The sequence below is a fragment of the Podarcis bocagei genome, assembly GCF_964188305.1.
Source record: "Podarcis bocagei genome assembly, chromosome: 2".
Lineage (NCBI taxonomy): Eukaryota > Metazoa > Chordata > Lepidosauria > Squamata > Lacertidae > Podarcis > Podarcis bocagei.
The window spans coordinates 23,486,591-23,505,053 of record NC_138126.1 but is presented as its reverse complement, the minus strand read 5'-3'; the positions used below and the strand labels follow the sequence as shown (position 1 = coordinate 23,505,053).

At 48.8% G+C, this 18,463-nt stretch overlaps 1 protein-coding gene across 2 annotated transcripts; it reads left to right on the top strand.

Moving 5' to 3' along the window:
• Positions 1-1,615: 1,615 nt before the first annotated feature.
• LOC308580733 (uncharacterized protein) lies at positions 1,616-17,921 on the top strand. 2 transcript variants are annotated; one of them, XM_081182843.1, is made up of 3 exons: positions 1,616-2,111; positions 8,640-8,759; positions 15,909-17,921. In XM_081182843.1, exons 2-3 carry the CDS (start codon positions 8,672-8,674, stop codon positions 17,420-17,422), a joined length of 1,602 nt encoding a protein of 533 aa, XP_081038969.1. In that variant the 5' UTR covers positions 1,616-2,111; positions 8,640-8,671; the 3' UTR covers positions 17,423-17,921. The 2 variants fall into 2 exon arrangements, with proteins under 2 accessions (XP_081038969.1, XP_081038968.1); XM_081182842.1 differs by having other exon boundaries at positions 1,617-2,141.
• The last annotated feature ends 542 nt before the right edge of the window (positions 17,922-18,463 follow it).

The window sequence follows — 18,463 nt, the reverse complement described above, 5'->3', positions numbered from 1 at the left end:
CTTAAAAATATATACAGTGGTACCTTGGGTTAAGAACTTAATTCGTTCCGGAGGTCCGTTCTTAACCTGAAATTGTTCTTAACCTGAAGTACCACTTTAGCTAATGGGGCCTCCTGCTGCCAGCGCATGATTTCTGTTCTCATCCTGAAGCAAAGTTCTTACCCCGAGGTACTATTTCTGGGTTAGCAGAGTCTGTAACCTGAAGCGTCTGTAACCCGAGGTACCACTGTGTGTATCTGAAGAAGTGTGCATGCACACGAAAGCTCATACCAAGAACTAACTTAGTTGGTCTTTAAGGTGCTACTGGAAGGAATTTTTTTATTTTGACCGAGGTACCACTGTATCCCTAAATGTATGGAACCTTATGGCTGAGAAAGCTGTTGAAACCAGGTCTCCTATGCTCAAGTCGAACAATATCGCTGGCTTTACAGAGCCATGAGCTGTGGTGCTTGGAACACTCACCGCCAAACATCAGACATGTTCAGATAGTTGATCTTGGTGGTGGCCTGTCTAAGTAATACATTGGAATGTAGGTAGGAAACATTATTGGCTCCTCAACCAATTGTGTAACAGAAAAACCACACGCTTAGGTATGTATGACACATCTGTCTTTCTGAATCAGAGGCTGCCTACCAGGAGGGTGGGTAGCTTTTGGCCTCAGAGCTCCCCCTCAGGCTGAAAAAGGTTCCCTATCCCTGGGCTAGACTAGGCTGTGTATTGTTCATTCCAATTTTTTGTAAGTTGCTCTTCATCTTTATCAGGGCAGATTTTTTGTTTAAAAAAGCACCTCTTCACACAGCGCATAGTTAAAACCATGGAACTGGTTCCTGCAGAAGGCAGTGGTGGCCACCAAGTTTTGCAAGAGGCTTGGACAGATTTATGGAGAAGACTTATCAGTGGCTGCTAGCTATGATGTCCCTATGAACTGCTTCCACAGCTGGAGCCAGAAGCCACAGGAGGGAAGAGGAATCGCACTCACGTCCTGCTTGCAATTGCTCAATTCGGTCAGTCGCTTTATGTAACCCAGGGCAACATCCTTACTACAACAGAAACGGAGAGGTGACAAAATTATAAAATCGGGAAGGGTAACCACTTCCCCACCCCTTTCAAATTAAGTCCTTCCTCCAGTGGGTGGAAGATCATTCAGGGGCCAAGGATAGCTCAGTCCGTAGAGCATGAGACTCTTAATCTCAGGTCCTGGGTTCCCACGTTGGACGAAAACACAGGAGCCAACTCCTTGAGGCCGAGGTCCTTTTGGTTCCTCCCAATAAAATATTTGAGGGGGTCGCCCCCCACCCCAGTTGATACGGCATTGCCGTTCAAATGGTGTTTGCGTGCCATGTCTTGTGATGCGGGCCTACCTGTGCCTCCCTAATCATTTTTCCCAGTTGGCACCCCTGGGCGAAAGATTCCTGCATTGCATGGGGGTTTTGGACCCTCGTGGTCCCTTTCCAACTCTGCAATTCTCCGATTTCCCTCCAGCGGCAAGGATTCCCCAGAACGCACCGAAACCGCTCGCCTTCTAGAACGCGCCCAACGATCTAGAACGCGCCCAAAGATCTAGAACGCCGACGGAGATTCTTTTTCAACTCTGGGGGGGGGGGGGGGAGAGACACCCTTTTCCTTTGCGGGAAAACTCGCACGGGCAGGTCGAGAAGAAACATTTTAAGGTCACCGCGGAGGAAACTCGGATGAGAGTAGCAACCAGTCCAGAAGACATAAATATAGATATATTCCAGATAGGATCGATCGATTTATTTATTAAAGAGAGCAAGCTCTTCTTCATCCACCCCATCTTTCATCCACACACCCCAACCCCCCCCCTCGCTGCAAGAGCCACTCGCGATCCCGATCTGGGGGTCCTCGCCCAGCAGAGGGCTCCCCTTCCTGCTGCCAGCCGCCCGAGCTGCGCCCTTCTCTGCCGCCGCCGCCGCTCGGCAGCCCCGCACCGAGAGAGGCGGAGTTTCCTGAGTCAGCCGCCGCTGCACATCCGGATTAAGCTGAAGCGGCTGCTGCTGCTGCTTCTCCTCCTTTACCCCCCCACCCCACAACACGCAGCAGGGACGACCCCCCCCCGGCCGATCTGCAAACTTGCCGGAGCCGCGCTGCAGGTGACCAAAGGCGAGGATCCCCGCGGAGAGGTGAGGGAGGGGCTGCGCGCGGGATCGAGGCCTGGAGGGATTGCCGACTAATTGGCCCTGATCCCTCCTCCCCCCCGCTCATTTTTTTGTTTCATGGTGGGGGGTGGGAGGGAAGGGATGGCGAAGCAAAGCCCTTCTGCCGGTTGAGGGGTGGGGAGCCCTTTAAAGGGGAGGAGGGGGGAGCGATTAAGCCTCGGCCCATTTTGCTGCAGGGGGTGGGTGGGACTGGGAACAAGGGCGAGCGCCAAATTGGCCGCCGGGGGGGGGGAGGGAGAGAAAAGGAGACTTGATTATTTTTTCCACCTCCTTAGAAGATCAATGGCCAAATCGAATTGGGCTCCTGCGTCCTCCTGCAGTGGAATCGGAGCAAGCCGTTTCCCATCTGTCCCTATAGATTTCGGGGGTTAAGGCCCGGATTTAGTTTTCTGGGTAGCCTCGTAAGCGTGTTGCAGCACGCACAAAAGTTTTAATTTGCAAGCAATCCGGGTTTCCTTTTTTCTTTTTCGTGGTAGCCGAGCGCGTTCAGTTCATCCCCACGCAGAAACTCCTAGCCCTTTCTTGTGGGTTACTTTAATATGGGGGCGGGGGGGGTAAATAAAACAGCGTCCCTGCCCGCTTTTGTACCAGAAGTTACGCCCACCTTTGTCATGTTAAGTTTTCTTGCTTTGTATCTAGTCTTCGCAATGCTACTGCTTCCAGGAATTATTAGTAATTCTTACAAGATTTTTGAAAGAGATTTCTTACATGGCTTTAGGAGTTAAGCTCTCAGGGACCCTTAGGGTATGAGCACAGCAATGTGAAATCTCAGAAATTAACCGGTATCACATACTGCTGTATTTATGCTTATTGCAATTTTATATTTGCACTTGTATGTGTTTTTAAAAGTTGCTGAGAGTGATCCCTGAGATGCTGCAGGATAGCTCAGTTCCAACAATAAAATTCTTATTATTCTATGTTCTGAAGTAGCCAAGTTTGCCTTCTGCTAACAGAAGAATTTGGCAAAGTATGAAAACATGCAAACTTTTTTTTAAAATCCAGTATTGAAAAAGCCTTATTAGAAGATGAATTGGAAGAACAGAAATGGTCTTAGCATTGGGTGAAATATGGAGGCAAATTTCCAGTTATTCTAGTCGAGGATTTCCCAAATTTGGTTCTCCAGTTGTTGTTGTTGGACTATAATTCCCATCATCCCTAACCACTGGTCCTGCTATCTACGGATGATGGGAGTTGTAGTCCAACAGTTGGAGAGCCAGGTTTAGATGAGCAAGGGCACTAACCCCCTGGATGTTTTTGGGCTTCCAGCTCCTATCTGCCCTAGCCAATCTAGGCCAGGGTTGATGGGAGTTGTAGTTCAGCAACATATGGTGCACGACCAGTTAGCTACCCTGCTCAACAGTATAGCATGTTGTGTCGAAATCCACAAAAACGTTGTGCTTCATTATGCCCTAAGCTTTCCTGGAGGAGAGCCTGTTTTATCAAACGATGCCTCTGATGTAGTGGTTTCTGGTATACAGAAGCTCATGCCTCGCTAAAGCAAACAAATTATGAACAAAGAACTTGCAGCACCTTGAACAATATTATAAATAAGGCTTGCACAGATTTCTCCGTTTTTAATCTGCTTTTGAACCCTTGCAGTGTAGGACATAGCACCGTTTGGACTTTATGCCTTGAGTTGCCCTAAATATCTCAAGCTGGACCTTCTGAACTGCATAAGGCAGCATTTTCCAACCTGGTGCCCTCCAGCTGTCTTAGACCACATCTCTCATCAGCTCCAGCCCACTGGGAGTTGTAGTTCAAAACTCCTGAAGGGAGCCAGTTTGGAGGCAGGGTGGAATCTCTTTAACATGAGGCATCACAGTTTCTGGTTTCCCACCCCCTTTTTTATTTGTGTTTTTATTTTATTTTAAAAAAAGCATTCCCTCCCAATCTTGGGAGAGCTAAACTGCAACTGGTCTCACACACCCTGTTTGTAGACTCTTTACCTGACTAACCAATAGCAGATTGCACAAGAAATTAGCAATCCAAATAAGTATTGCCGCTGTGCAAATAAACATGCTCCGGATTGGGTAATAGTTTGTGTGTGGCTCTCCAACCCTTTATCTGTTCTTATTTTTTCCTCTGCCTTTTGATATCCCACCCTTTTGTATATGTCAAATTAAAATCAGCAAGAGGTCAGCTTTCAAATGTGCTGGGAGAGTTATTATACCCACAGGGAGTTAAAATCCGTCAGCGATATTCATCAGCGAGGTGCTGTTGATGATAAATATTCCTCGTTTCTTCGAAGGGGCTGAGGGGGGAGTTTATGGTCTCCTGCGAGGAGACTACCAACTCTGCGAGGTAGGCTAGCCGAGGAGAGTGAGCTCATACTTTGGGTTCCAAGCTGGGGTTCAAGCCTAAACCACACGCTCTCCAGTTGCTGTGACTGGCCTGGTGCACTGAATGCTAAGCTTGGGTGTGGGAGCTGTGGGTTCAAATCTCTGCTCAGCTGGGAAGCTCCCTGATTGGTTTGCGACGGGCCTGTCATGCAATGTAGCCAATCACATCCTGCGTAAGCAGCGGAAGGGAATCTTCTAGACCGGCAATAGGGAACCTGCAGTCTTCTATATCCATCGTTGGGACTCCCAGCAGCCCCTGTCAGGGTGGCCAAGGTCTAGGGATGATGGGAATTGTAGTCCACATCAGCACCTGACGCACCATAGATTCCCACACACCCCTGTATTAAGAGCATGCATAGGCAAACTCCGGCCCTCCAGTTGTTTTGAGACTACGATTCCCATCATCCCTGACCACTGGTCCTGTTAGCTAGGGATGATGGGAATTGTAGTTCCAAAACATCTGGAGGGCCGGAGTTTGTCTATGCCTGATTGAGAGGATCAAACCATCCGCTTCCGGGTCTGCAAAACAACAGGGTCCTGGTCATGCAGCTAGAAGATTCCTATATATGGCAGGTTTTTTGGGTCCTGAGGGGATGGAGAATGGCAAACTGCACTGACCTTGAACGGGAGAAGGTCCAGAATTTGTGACCCTGAAGGCCCCAATGAGCTTTAAAAATGGAATTTAAAAATTCACATTACCTCTGGAGTTGGAAGGCAGAATAAGCAAGACTTGGGACAGCTTTTATTACTTGAAGAGAGCTGCAGAAATTCCTATGCAAAAGCCACAGTGCAGAGAATATGAGCAGATTAAAGGTTTAGCCAGACACTGTTTTGGGGAAGAAACTTGGTGGCCCCACCTTTGTGGAATTGGACAGGAATTTCTGAGACCTTTTCTGCTCCCTGTAGAACCACAGTCTCCAGGGTTTCGTGTTGGGAGTGGGGTGGGGGCGGGCATGGCTGTTGAATTAGTATAAGCTCAGTAGTGTAAACATCCTTAAAGAGCAGTGAAGCCTGTTCTGTATTGAATCTGGCCGCCATGGAAACCAGGAACAGTCCAATGAGATGGATGCCTGCAGAAGGGCTGGAGCTTTGCAAGCGATTCAACAATGGGGCATGGGCAGTAGGCGGCATTTTAAATGTAGTAGAAATTTTCTCTGGGTATTAAGTGGGGCAGCTTGGTGTTTCCAACCCCTTTCCTGCCCCTATCAGACTCACAAACGGCGCTGCTATGTTGCAATTGCACCGTCCTGAGTTGCTAGGCCAATGCAGCATTCAGGTACTTAAGGGTTTTTGTTTCTTAAAAAATAAATAAACAATTTAATGTTTTGCACGCTGCTTTTCCCACGGTGGAGCCGAGTTCCAAAAGCCTCCCAAGAAAACAAGCCATTATAATTTAAAAAAACAAAACAAAACAGCATCTCCTAATACAGTGGTACCTCGGGTTACATACGCTTCAGGTTACATACGCTTCAGGTTACAGACTCCGCTAACCCAGAAATAGTGCTTCAGGTTAAGAACTTTGCTTCAGGATGAGAACAGAAATCGTGCTCTGGAGGCGCGGCAGCAGCAGGAAGCCCCATTAGCTAAAGTGGTGCTTCAGGTTAAGAACAGTTTCAGGTTAAGTACGGACCTCCGGAACGAATTAAGTACTTAACCTGAGGTACCACTGTACAAGAGAAAGATGCCCTTGTGGAAGCACAGTAAAGGAATCTGAATAGCAAAGACACAAATCCAAGTTGGTCACATTGGGATGTGTGTCGGGAATGCCAATGGAAAGAAGGTCCAGTGAACCACCCCAAATGCTTCCTTTACGGGTGAGAGAAAGGAGGAGGTCCTAAAAACAGGCTCTCAGCTTAGGGGGCCAGCAGCTTCTTTTCTCACCCACTGCAGCCAGCTAAGCACCAGGGGAAATGCACACCACCCCGTATTTAACAACAAGAGTTGTTAAACATCACCCGCCTCCCTGCTGTTTCCTTTCTGGGGTTATTGGGCAAGATCCACAGGAACAGGACTCTCTCACCCTGGAGAATGAAACTACAGCGGTACCTCGGGTTGCAGACGCTTCAGGTTATAGACTCCGCTAAGCCAGAAATATTACCTCAGGTTAAGAACTTTGCTTCAGGATAAGAACAGAAATTGTGCTTCTGTGGCGTGACGGCAGCAGGAAGCCCAATTAGCTAAAGTGGTGCTTCAGATTAAGAACAGTTTCAGGTTAAGAACGGACCTCCAGAACGAATTAAGTACTTAACCCGAGGTACCACTGTATCCCCTTCTCCCTCTGCTGATGCCCCCCCCCCACAGTATTTCGCTTCAGGCCGAGGGAGCCGACGCCTGTCCACAGTTTCGAACATAGCACCCATGCCCCCACCGTCCTTAGAAAACCACTTAATCCTGATTTGATTTGGAGGTGTTCGGTGTGAAGAAACAATTGCAAAAACTCCCCCCCCCCCAATCTGAATGTTAAATCAGAATCTGTCAAGGTGTATCTTCCTGGCATAAGTTGGGTACAGTGGCTGGTGGAGGTGTCCTTCCCTTTGGGCGTTTAGGGAAGTTTGAAAATATCAAAGCCCCTATAAATTGAAATGTGAGACGGGGCCTTTTCTGCAGTGGCACCCTCAGCTGTGAAATTGCCTTTCAGAAGGAAAGGCAGCTAGAGCCACATCCCTCAGCGCTGTATAGGCAGGCGGTGAAAACAGCCTTCTTCAGCATGGCTTTTCGATGGTTTGCTTTGCTCCTTTGAAGCCTCGAGGCTTTGATTTTTGTTAAAAGTGTGCGTTTTCCAGTTTAGTTTTTGCTACTTTATGCAAACCTCATTGAGGTTGGAAACTGCTATAAGAAAGCTTAACAAATAAATAAATTGGGTTGTAGCCCATGCTAGCCCTACTCAGAGTAGATCCACTGAACCATCAACTTGCATTAATTAATTCCAATGGGTCTACTCTGAGTAGGACTCAGTTGGATCCCACTTGTGTGGAGGTTGCGGGGGGGTGGGAGAGATCCCACGGGCCTATGCTGTGTTAGAGACTGGGTTTTTTTTTTTTGGCTTCCACTCTTGGAATTCTGGCTGTGGGTGAGTTTGTAGAGCATATTTATACAGATCATAGAATCATAGAATTGTAGAGTTGGAAGGGACCCCGAGGGTCATCCAGTTTGCAGGAATCTCAGCAAAAGCATCAATGGCAGATGTGTATGTGTGTTTATTTTTGTAAAGGTCCTACTTCCAGACATTGCAATTAAGGTGTGCCGGAGTACCCATTTGCCAAATTCCAGCTTTTCCATTTGGTGTAAAAACACCTTAATTTGGTCCTTTCCTGGGCCTCTCAGAATAACAGTTCTATGTACGCATATAACACCTCTTATCATGCCTGTGAAAGAAGGCAGTGAGTATATTTAAAACCCAGCACACCTGCAGAGGTTGCGACACTGTGTACTGAATCTTGCGGAAGTCCTTTAACCAGGCTGTCTCCTCTTGTCCATTAACCTGCTGTTGGCTGGTGATTTTATGAGCAAAGAAACCTGTTGCTTCTCCTCCTAATGTTCTCTAAGGCATAGCAGGGGGCCGATGGGGGGGGGAGACCTGTGGTCCTCTGAATGGATGCCTTTGGACTCCCAAGTCCAGCCCCCAGCCAGCACGGCCAACAGTCTGAGATGATGGGAGATGTTGTTCAATGGTCTCCAGAAGGTCGCAGCTAAGCCACCCCTAAGTAGTAACAGTAAAGGGACCCCTGACCATTAGGTCCAGTCGTGGCCGACTCTGGGGTTGTGGCCCTCCTCTCGCTTTATTGGCCGAGGGAGCCAGAGTACAGCTTCTGGGTCATGTGGCCAGCATGACTAAGCCGCTTCTGGCGAACCAGAGCAGCGCACGGAAATGCCGTTTACCTTCCCGCCGGAGTGGTACCTATTTATCTACTTGCACTTTGACGTGCTTTCGAACGGCTAGGTGGGCAGGAGCAGGGACTGAGCAACGGGAGCTCACCCTGCCACGGGGATTTGAACCGCCGGCCTTCTGATCGGCAAGTCCTAGGCTCTGTGGTTTCACCCACAGCGCCGCCCGCGTCCCCCCCTAAGTAGTACATTCCAATAAAGAGGCAGATGTTGAATGGGTTTCATTTCTTGTTGGTAGGTGCTGCTGGATTCCTGAGAACTCATTCTGCCATGGAGCCATGGGTGTATCTGGACCCGCGGCAGAGGGCACTATATCGAGATGTCATGCAGGAGAGCTACGAGACACTGATGTCTCTTGGTAAGAATCCCATTTACCTTCTGCTTTGTATCGGTTCTCCTCTTCCGTTCGTACTTGGTTTTGCTCCTCTTTTTTGTGTGTGTGTTTCACTGATAACATTTTCAGGGAAGTGGTGTTCTTTGTTCTGAAAAAAAGGTGAGGGGGGAAGCAGTGTGAATTTCCCAGAAAGGGAGGAAAAAACCCACGAGAGACCCTCAGACTCCTTATTCTTAGATGAGAATGGCCTGAGAGATTCGGAGACTCATAGCAGAGGCAAGATCTCATATGTGCTGTCAGCTGCCCAGAGTGGCTGGGGAAACCCAGCCAGATGGGTGGGGTGTAAATAAAATTATTATTATTATTATTATTATTATTATTATTATTATTATTATTATTATTATTATTATTATTAGCTGCCCAGAGTGGCTGGGGAAACCCAGCCAGATGGGTGGGGTGTAAATAAAATTATTATTATTATTATTATTATTATTATTATTATTATTATTATTATCATCATCATCATCATCATCAGGAAGCAGAAATGTACCAGGTTACAGTTTATAGTCACAGTTGCACGCATTTTAAATTCCCAGGGAGCAGATGAAGAACTTGGCTGGGAAAAAGACACACAGCTTTCCCACCTCAAGGAGCAAATGGGGTACAAGCACAACATTTCAGATAGTGAGGTTCCGACAACAGTTTTCTAGGCACCCAGCTCACCGTTTGACGGGAGCTCCTCTCGTCTTGCCTAGGGAACCTCTTGGTTTTGCATTACGGTGGTACCTCGGGTTACAGACGCTTCAGGTTACAGATTCTGCTAACCCAGAAATAGTACCTCAGGTTAAGAACTTTGCTTCAGGATGAGAACAGAAATCGTGCTCCTGTGGCGTGGCGGCAGCAGGAGGCCCCATTAGCTAAAGTGGTGCGTCAGGTTAAGAACAGTTTCAGGTTAAGAACGGACCTCCAGAACGAATTAAGTTCTTAACCTGAGATACCACTGTACATGCAACATTCCTCCCTAGGGAATAACATTCCAAATAGGCAGGTCTGAAACCTGTCAAACAGGCCGCATAAGCCGAGACGTGTGTGCTTAGTCCCTGCACAACAACTCTCGCTTGCTTTGATGCAATGTGCTGGACGTGAGGCGTACGAGGGCTTCAGTCAGACCTCTCCCCTGGCTGCTCTGCCCGACTTGAACAGGGAGTTCAAAAGCTACTCTGTGCCGGGGGGGGGGGAGTCCAATTCTCCCCCTCATGCAGTTCTTTCGCTTAATTCGCAGAGTTAATTTTGTTGTTGTTTAGTTGTGTCCGACTCTTCGTGACCCCCTGGACCAGAGCACGCCAGGCACTCCTGTCTTCCACTGCCTCCCGCAGTTTGGTCAGACTCATGTTTGTAGCTTCGACAACACTGTACAACCATCTCGTCCTCTGTCGTCCCCTTCTCCTTGTGCCCTCCATCTTTCCCAACATCAGGGTCTTTTCCAGGGAGTCTTCTCTTCCCATGAGGTGGCCAAAGTATTGGAGCCTCAGCTTCACGATCAGTCCTTCCAGTGAGCACTCAGGGCTGATTTCCTTAAGAATGGATAGGTTTGATCTTCTTGCAGTCCATGGGACTCCTGAGTGAAAAATGACCTCCGTAATGACCTCAGAAGGATGGACCTTGGCTCCCCGCGCCCCGAGGCTGGCTTCCATACCTCACCTGTGTAATAAACGTAAATCTGCCCTTATTCCCTTATGGGGGACACAAGAGCCCTTATAGAGTCCTTTGCAGGTTCTCCATCGGTAGGAGAGAATAACTGAGGCCAACCAGAGAATATTGAGAAGCAAAGCAGCTAGTAAGCCTGATCTTTATTGAACTGTTGCAACAGGGTGCCCCCTTCACACGCAGGAGGAGGACCCCAAACAAAGGTGTGCCCGCCCTTTTATAGACATTTTAAATTGCCCGCCTTGGAGTCCAAGACCACCCTCCGGATACATCACACCTACATCACAGAAAGGGCGGCCTACAACAGAAATCTGAGTGCTTTGTTTACCTCCTGTCTGGCAGATTACCTCCACAGATGGAGAACCTGCAAAGGACTCTATAAGGGCTCTGGTGTCCCCCATAAGGGAATAAAGGCAGATTTACGTTTATTACACCTGTTCCAGAACACCCAAGACAACCCGTGTCAGGTTTGCAGTCCCATACAACACTCATGGAAGATGCTCCATGGATGGTGTGGAAGTATGGATAGGGGTGGGGTGGAGTCGCTCAGCGCCTCGGCTTTTATCCCCCTTCCGGGTCTGCTTGTGCAGAAGCAAGTTCCGCTTTTGTGCAGCTCACTTTTTGTAAGGACCAATTGCACCTGCAGGCCAAGCAAGAAGCTGCTGTGAGATCCGTAGGACTCTTTTAAGATGGATGTTGTCTTGTGTGAAATGTACGGTGCTCCAGTTCTAACGTTTGAGAAGACAGAATCCTAGGTAGGAAAAGGCCTGCTCATTAAACTTGGAAACCCTGGCTACACATTCTGTATCATCCATAGGTTTAGGAAACAGGTTTCCAGAATAGAATATAATATACAGTGGTACCTCGGGTTAAGAACTTAATTCGTTCTGGAGGTCTGTTCTTAACCTGAAACTGTTCTTAACCTGAAGCACCACTTTAGCTAATGGGGCCTCCCACTGCTGCCGTGCCGCTGGAGCACTATTTCTGTTATAATAATAATAATAATAATAATAATAATAATAATAATAATAATAATATATTAGCCTTATTAGCGCCCTACCCATCTAACTGGGTTGCCCCAGCCACTCTGGGCGGCTTCCAACACCTATAAAAGCATCATCAAACATTGAACATTAAAAATTTAACTCCACTATCTAAGCCAGCCTTTCTCAAGCTCGGGTCCCCAGATGTTTTTTTGAACTACAACTCCCATCATCCCTGACCGCTGGCCATTTTGGCTGGGAATGATGGGAGTTGTGGTCCAGCAACATTCAGGAATGCAAGGTTGAGAAAGACTGATCTAAAGGGTTATAACCCAATAAAAATTGAAGAGGCCTCTCTTTCTGTTCAGCATTAAACAAAGCACTTTTTACTCACTTGGCATAACACAGAACCTCTTCACTGGGCTTGTAAACTTGGGGAAAAGTACCCTATACTTTCTGCAACCCTTTAAGGAAGCAGCTTTCTCTGGCCATCAAGGCTTCCATAGCACCTGGAACCAATTTGTCTGCTGCTTCCACAACAGTGCTGAGAAATCAAGCACCGGTTCTTCCTTGAGCTCCTGTTACTATTCTTGCCACTTGACGATCCATCTAGCTTTCTTTTCTAATAAGATACTGGCCATTTAATGCCTTTGTTTCCCAGATCTTTTCCCCATTTTCTGCCTGTGGATCACCTGCATCCCTGCTGTTATCCACAGAGATCTGGAGACAGTTTGCATTTCCTTTACCTTGGGGGCGTGGGGGTCGGAGGGTCCTGCAGGGTAAGAGAAAGGAGCGTGGGTTTGTCTTAAAGAGTCCTTTCAGCACCGTAGCTTAAATGTGCCCCAGGAGATGCTCTTTAAAGACCCCACCCACAAAGAGAGTGAGTGCCCTTTCCAGCCAATAAATTGCCCTTCTCCCTCCCTCAGCTGCCTCCCTGAGAGGAGAGAGGCAGGCTGCTTCAATGGAAGCAAGGAACACAGGGGCTGAGATTCCGGTTTTCTTCTTCCCTGTTCTTCCTGGTGAGTATTTATTTTTTGGAATTGGGTATCCTTTTGCCAGGTGTGTTCTTTAGCAGGTTCCTGTTTTGCCGTCATCTCCTATTTCCTATGCCCACCCTCCTCACTCTTGCCCCTTTTCCCACGCTGCCAGAGTCCCAATTTCCTACAGCCTCGCGTGTTTCATCTTCATAAGAAGCTTAAGATGAGCTGTGCTGGATTCCATCTTCAAAATAAAAAAATTCCTTCCAGTAGCACCTTAAAGACCAACTAAGTTAGTTCTTGGTATGAGCTTTCGTGTGCATGCACACTTCTTCAGATACACTGAAGTGTATCTGAAGAAGTGTATCTGAAGAAGTGTGCATGCACACGAAAGCTCATACCAAGAACTAACTTAGTTGGTCTTTAAGGTGCTACTGGAAGGAATTTTTTTATTTTGACTATGGCAGACCAACACGGCTACCTATCTGTAACTGGATTCCATCTTGTCCAACATTCTGTTCTAACATGGGCCAATCAGATGCTTCCTTTTCTTTTAGTCCCTGGGGGATAGATACCATTTTGGGCCACTTTTGCACTGCACCTTTTGGGAGCTGTAGTTTGCAAAGGGTGCTGGGAGCTGTTAAAAGAGACCCCTTATTCCCCTCCCAGTGCTATAATTCCCAGAGTGGTTTAGCAGGCAACCCATTCTCCCAGGGAACTCTGGGAATTATTGTTCTGTGAAGAGAGTAGTGCCCCCCCCAACAACTCTTGGCACCCTTAGCAAACTACAATTCCTGGAATCATTGGGGTGGGGTGGGGGAGCTACACCTGTTTAAAGCGGTATCATAGTGCTTTAAATATATGGAGCGATTGTGGCTTTAATTACCCTCCCAGGGACTTTTGTGCTAGCTCAGAAGGCCTTCTCGGCAGTGGCGCCCGCCCTGTGGATCGCCCTCCCACCAGATGTCAAAGAGAACAACAACTACCAAACTTTGAGAAGACATCTGAAGGCAGCCCTGTTTAGGGAAGCTTTTAATGTTTGATGGATTACTGCATTTTAATATTTGGTTGGAAGCCGCCCAGAGTGGCTGGGGAAGCCCAGCCAGATGGGCGGGGTATAAATAATAAATTATTATTATTATTATTATTAATTGTCTCTTTCACTCCATTTCTTCCTACACCCTAAAGCTCCTTTCTTGTTCACCCAGAGCCTACTCGGTCCCCTTCGTTTTTGCTTTTCCTGTGCTGCAAGATTCCTGTCTCTTCCAATCCCCTGCCCTTATTTTTGTCCAGAGTTCCAGAACTCCTCTATGCCAGTCTTTTCATCCCAGACATTCTGTGTGTGGAGTTTGTGTGTCTGTTCATTGATGTAGATCAGCTGTGGGGTGCCTTTGGCCCTCCAGATCTTGCTCAATCATCTCCTACTACGCCTGGCCTGAGCCAGGTTTGCTGGGACTGATGGGAGTTGTAGTTGAGCAACCTCTGGCAGGCCAACGGTTCCCCCACAACTGATAGTGATGGTTGATGGTGACGATTCTGTTTTTAATGCAGCGGTACTGGGAAAGACGTTCTGCATACATTTTGCAAACCGCTCTCAGGTGTTTTTTTTTACCATCAGACCTGAAATGAGATAAATAAAATTACTATTATATGGCACAACTATAGCACTTCCTATGTTGGAGAGCTCTGGACTTAACCACCTTTTCTGTTTTCTTATCACATATGCCCATCCCTTTCTTCCTGTTGTTATTAAAGGGCCTGTAATGCTGCACAAAAGGGACGCGGGTGGCACTGTGGGTTAAACCACAGAGCCTAGGACTTGCTGATCAGAAGGTCAGTGGTTCGAATCTCCACGACGGGGTGAACTCCCATTGCTTGGTCCCTGCTCCTGCCCACCTAGCAGTTCGAAAGCACATCAAGGTGCAAGTAGATAAATAGGTACCGCTCCAGCGGGAAGGTAAACGGCGTTTCCGTGCGCTGCTCTGGTTCGCCAGAAGCAGCTTAGTCATGCTGGCCACGTGACCTGGAAGCTGTCTGAGAACAAGCGCCGGCTCCCTTGGCCAATAAAGCAAGATGAGCGCCGCAACCCCAGAGTCGGTCACGACTGGACCTAATGGTCAGGGGTACCTTTACCTTTAATGCTGCACAAAAATTAAAAAAACACTTTGCCTGCAGCCTTTTAAAATAGACACTTGGGAGAAAAAGTAATTAAAGTGGAAGTAACCCTTTTTTACACGCCCCCCCCAGTCACCCTGACTTTTTAGTGTTAAGCTTGAGTTTGTATCCTGTATTTATTTCTTACATTTATATATCACTGTCTCCACCAAGGAGCTTAGAAGTGGCCTATGTTATTCTCTTTCTTCTTGTTTTCTCCTCACAACAACCCTGTGAGGGAGGGAGAGAGAGATTGGCCAAAGGTTATGCCAGTCAGCTACATGGCTGAATGGCGATTTGAACCCTGTTCTCTCAAGTCCTAGTCCACGATACCTAACAACCTGCACTCCCCCCCCCCAAGCGGCTTACAAAAAAAGTCAAGATGCTATTAATACAGCCTTTCTAAACTTTGGGTCCCTGGACATTGCTGGACTACAGCTCCCATCATTCACAGCCAGCATGGCCATTGGTCAGGGATCATGGGAGTTGTAGTTCAAAAACATCTGGGGATCCAAGGTTGTGAAAGGTAAGATAATGCAAAGGCTAAAGACATCTCCCCCCCCCCCACGTTTTTAAAATTGTAGCAGTCAGAATTTCATGTGTTTACCTGTACAATTGGGTAGCAATAAAGGGAACTAATTGCCCATGTAAACTGCTAATGGGTTAGAGTTGATTGATGCTTTACAACTAAGGTGTGACTTGGCTGATTTTACAGTTGCTATGTTAATGCTTGTGCTGCATTCCTTTGTAGCAACTTCTGGATAGCTTATTCTCTAAATCTCAGGGTTCAAGGCTCATATTGGACAAAAGATTCCTGCATTTCAGGGGGCTGGAATAGATGACCCTCGGGGTCCCTTCCAACTGTACAGTTCTTTTTTTTAAAAAAATTATGCTTTTCAAGTTTATACATTTCACTAATTTTACAATCATAATAACATTTCAGAGCTTGACTTCCTTCTCCCTCTTTCTGCGGTTCCTTAAATTTATTTTTAACATATTCTGCCTACCTATCCAAACTAACTTAATTTGCTCATTTATGTGGGGTGTAATCCTCAAGATTCCCACAATTTATTCATCTACTTTAAAAACCTACTCTTATTATAAAACAGCAGGTTATAACAATAATCTGGCCAATCATTTTATCTGTTTACAAATTACCTGTAAATATTCAACAAACCATTTCCATTTATATATATATATATAAAAGCTATCTTGATTTCTTATTCTTCCAGTATCCAACTGTACAGTTCTACGGAGGGGGTGTTGCTACATTTCACGTGCAATCTATAGGTGTTACTGCTGTATAAATTCACACATTTTGGCCTTCCTAAGGTGGTTGCCTTGTTTTCCAGCTGCAGACAAGCTGCTGAACAGTAACAACAATGAAGAGGAAGAAGAGGAGGAGGACGATGAAGAGGAGGAGGACGAAGGGCCCGAGGAGCTGCGGCCAGGCACGTCTCAAAGCACCCCCAGGCGAGTCAAGCCCGTGGTGCGCCGCGCACCGCCCAAGCAGCAGCCGCCGCCGCCACCACCGCCACCTCCCCCCAAGATCATCCCGGTGGTGAAGAAGGACAAAGCGACTCAACGAGGGCATGCGCTGAAGAAGAGTCTGGAGAGCCGCTGCTCGGACTGCACAAGGAGCCTGCATGCGCCGCCCCGGGGCCGCCAGCGGAGCGAGGCCAACGCGGCGCGGGAGAAGCCCTTCCAGTGCTCGGACTGCGGCAAGAGCTTCATCTGGAGCTCCCACCTGGAGCGCCACCGCCGGATGCACACGGGCGAGAAGCCCTTCAAGTGCCTCAACTGCGGTGAGGCCTACAGCCAGAACTTCCACCTGCTGCAGCACCGCTGCTCGCAGCTGATCGAGAAGCCCTTCAAGTGCCCCGAGTGCGGGAAGCGCTTTGCCCAGAGCTCGGCCCTGGAGAACCACCGCAAGGGCCACACGGCCGAGAAGCCCCACAAGTGCGCCGACTGCGGCAAGTGCTTCATCTGGGCCTCCCACCTGGAGCGCCACCGGCGGGTCCACACGGGCGAGCGGCCCTTCAAGTGCCCCGAGTGCGGGGAGACCTACAGCCAGAGCGCCCACCTGGCCAAGCACCGGCGCAACCACATGGGCGAGCGGCCCTACAACTGCCCGGCCTGCTGGCGCAGCTACGCGCTCATCTCGGAGCTGGAGGAGCACAAGAAGACGCACCTGGGCTGCGAGGACTGCGGCAAGGTGTACCGCAGCCGCCAGACGCTGATGCGCCACCAGAGGGGCCACCACCGTGAGCGCACGCACCTGTGCGAGGAGTGCGGCAAGGGCTTCGTCTGGGCCTCCCACCTGGAGCGCCACCGCCGCGTCCACACGGGCGAGCGGCCCTTCCCCTGCCCCACCTGCGGGGAGAAGTTCGCCCAGAAGGTCCACCTGCTCCAGCACAACAAGACGCACTCGCACGCGCGGCCCTACAAGTGCGGCGACTGCGACAAGCGCTTTGGCGACAGCTCGGCCTTCCTGGCGCACCAGCGGGGCCATGCCATGGAGAAGAACCACAAGTGCCAGTACTGCGGGAAGAGCTTCGCCTGGAGCTCCCACCTGGAGCGGCACCAGCGCATCCACACGGGCGAGAAGCCCTACAAGTGCCCCGACTGCCCGGAGCACTTCAGCCAGACCTCCCAGCTCTTCAAGCACCAGCGCAGCCACCTGGGCAAGAGGCCCTATAAGTGCAGTGAATGCGGGAGGAGCTTCGGCACCACCCTGGAGGTCATCATCCACCAGAGGACCCACTTCGGGACCAAGCCCTACCGCTGCTCCAACTGTGGGAAGGGGTTCACGCGGCGCGCCAACCTGCTGAAGCACCAGCGGAGCCACGCGAAGGAGAGCCCCTAAAATAAAATTTAAAAAAAAAATGGAAGAGGGGGCGCAAGAGAAGCGGGAAAGGTGTGGGGGGGAGACGGGAGACGCGCGCCCTCTCCCTCACGTTACCAAACGAGTCTAGAATCCACACAAGGAAGAGGAATCCTTTTTGTACATTCTGCTTAACGGGGGAAAGCTACGGCGCAGCTCTTGCAGTGACCCCGGCGGATCTGCACGTGGTTGAGGAATTATTTCAGGGGCTAGGGTGGGATGGGGGAAAGATAGCAATGGAATAGAAACACGCGACTGCAACATATAAGCGAAGAGATTGTAGACACACAAACCTCAATAGCGGGGCGGGGGGGGGGGAAAGAGGTTCTTGGAAAAGAAGGCCTATTGAGGTGAAAACCTAGTAACCATGTCCACTGGGGAGTTTTGATCCTGATTTAGAGTCCGTATGGGTGTCTCGCTCACCTTTTTTGTTTTGACACTGTGTACGTATAAATATAACCCATGTTTTGGGAAACGAAAAGCTTTACTTGACTCTTCCTCGCCCTGTATTGTATCCGACTCCCTTCTCCCCGCCCCTCCAGCCCTGTTAGAAGAGCGCTGATGGATCAGGTCAGAGGCTCATAGAGGATCGTGCGTCCTAGCGGCCGTTCAGATGCCTATGGAAAGCCAGCAAGCAGGACCCGGGTGCAGCAATCACTTGTGATTCCCAGCAACTAGAGGGTTTTTTGTGTTTCTGTTTGCCTCCGACAGTTGAGGGGGGAACATTGCTCTCATGGCTAGTAGCTGCTGCTAGCCTTATCTTCCATGAATTTGTCTAATCCTCTCTTATAGCTGCTTCCCCCCGTGGGTAACTTTGAACTCTGGATAACAAAGCTTTAACTTGCTGAGGACTGACCTCCAGACCATAGATGCCTAACTGAGAAGGACTCAGACTTCACTAGATGCTAGGGAATCCACCTGGGGAGCAGGGAGGGCCATGAAACTTTGGTAAGCCTCTTGAACGTGGAGGAAAAGCTTTATTGACTTATTCAACACAAATAATCTAAACATTTTGGGGGTGGG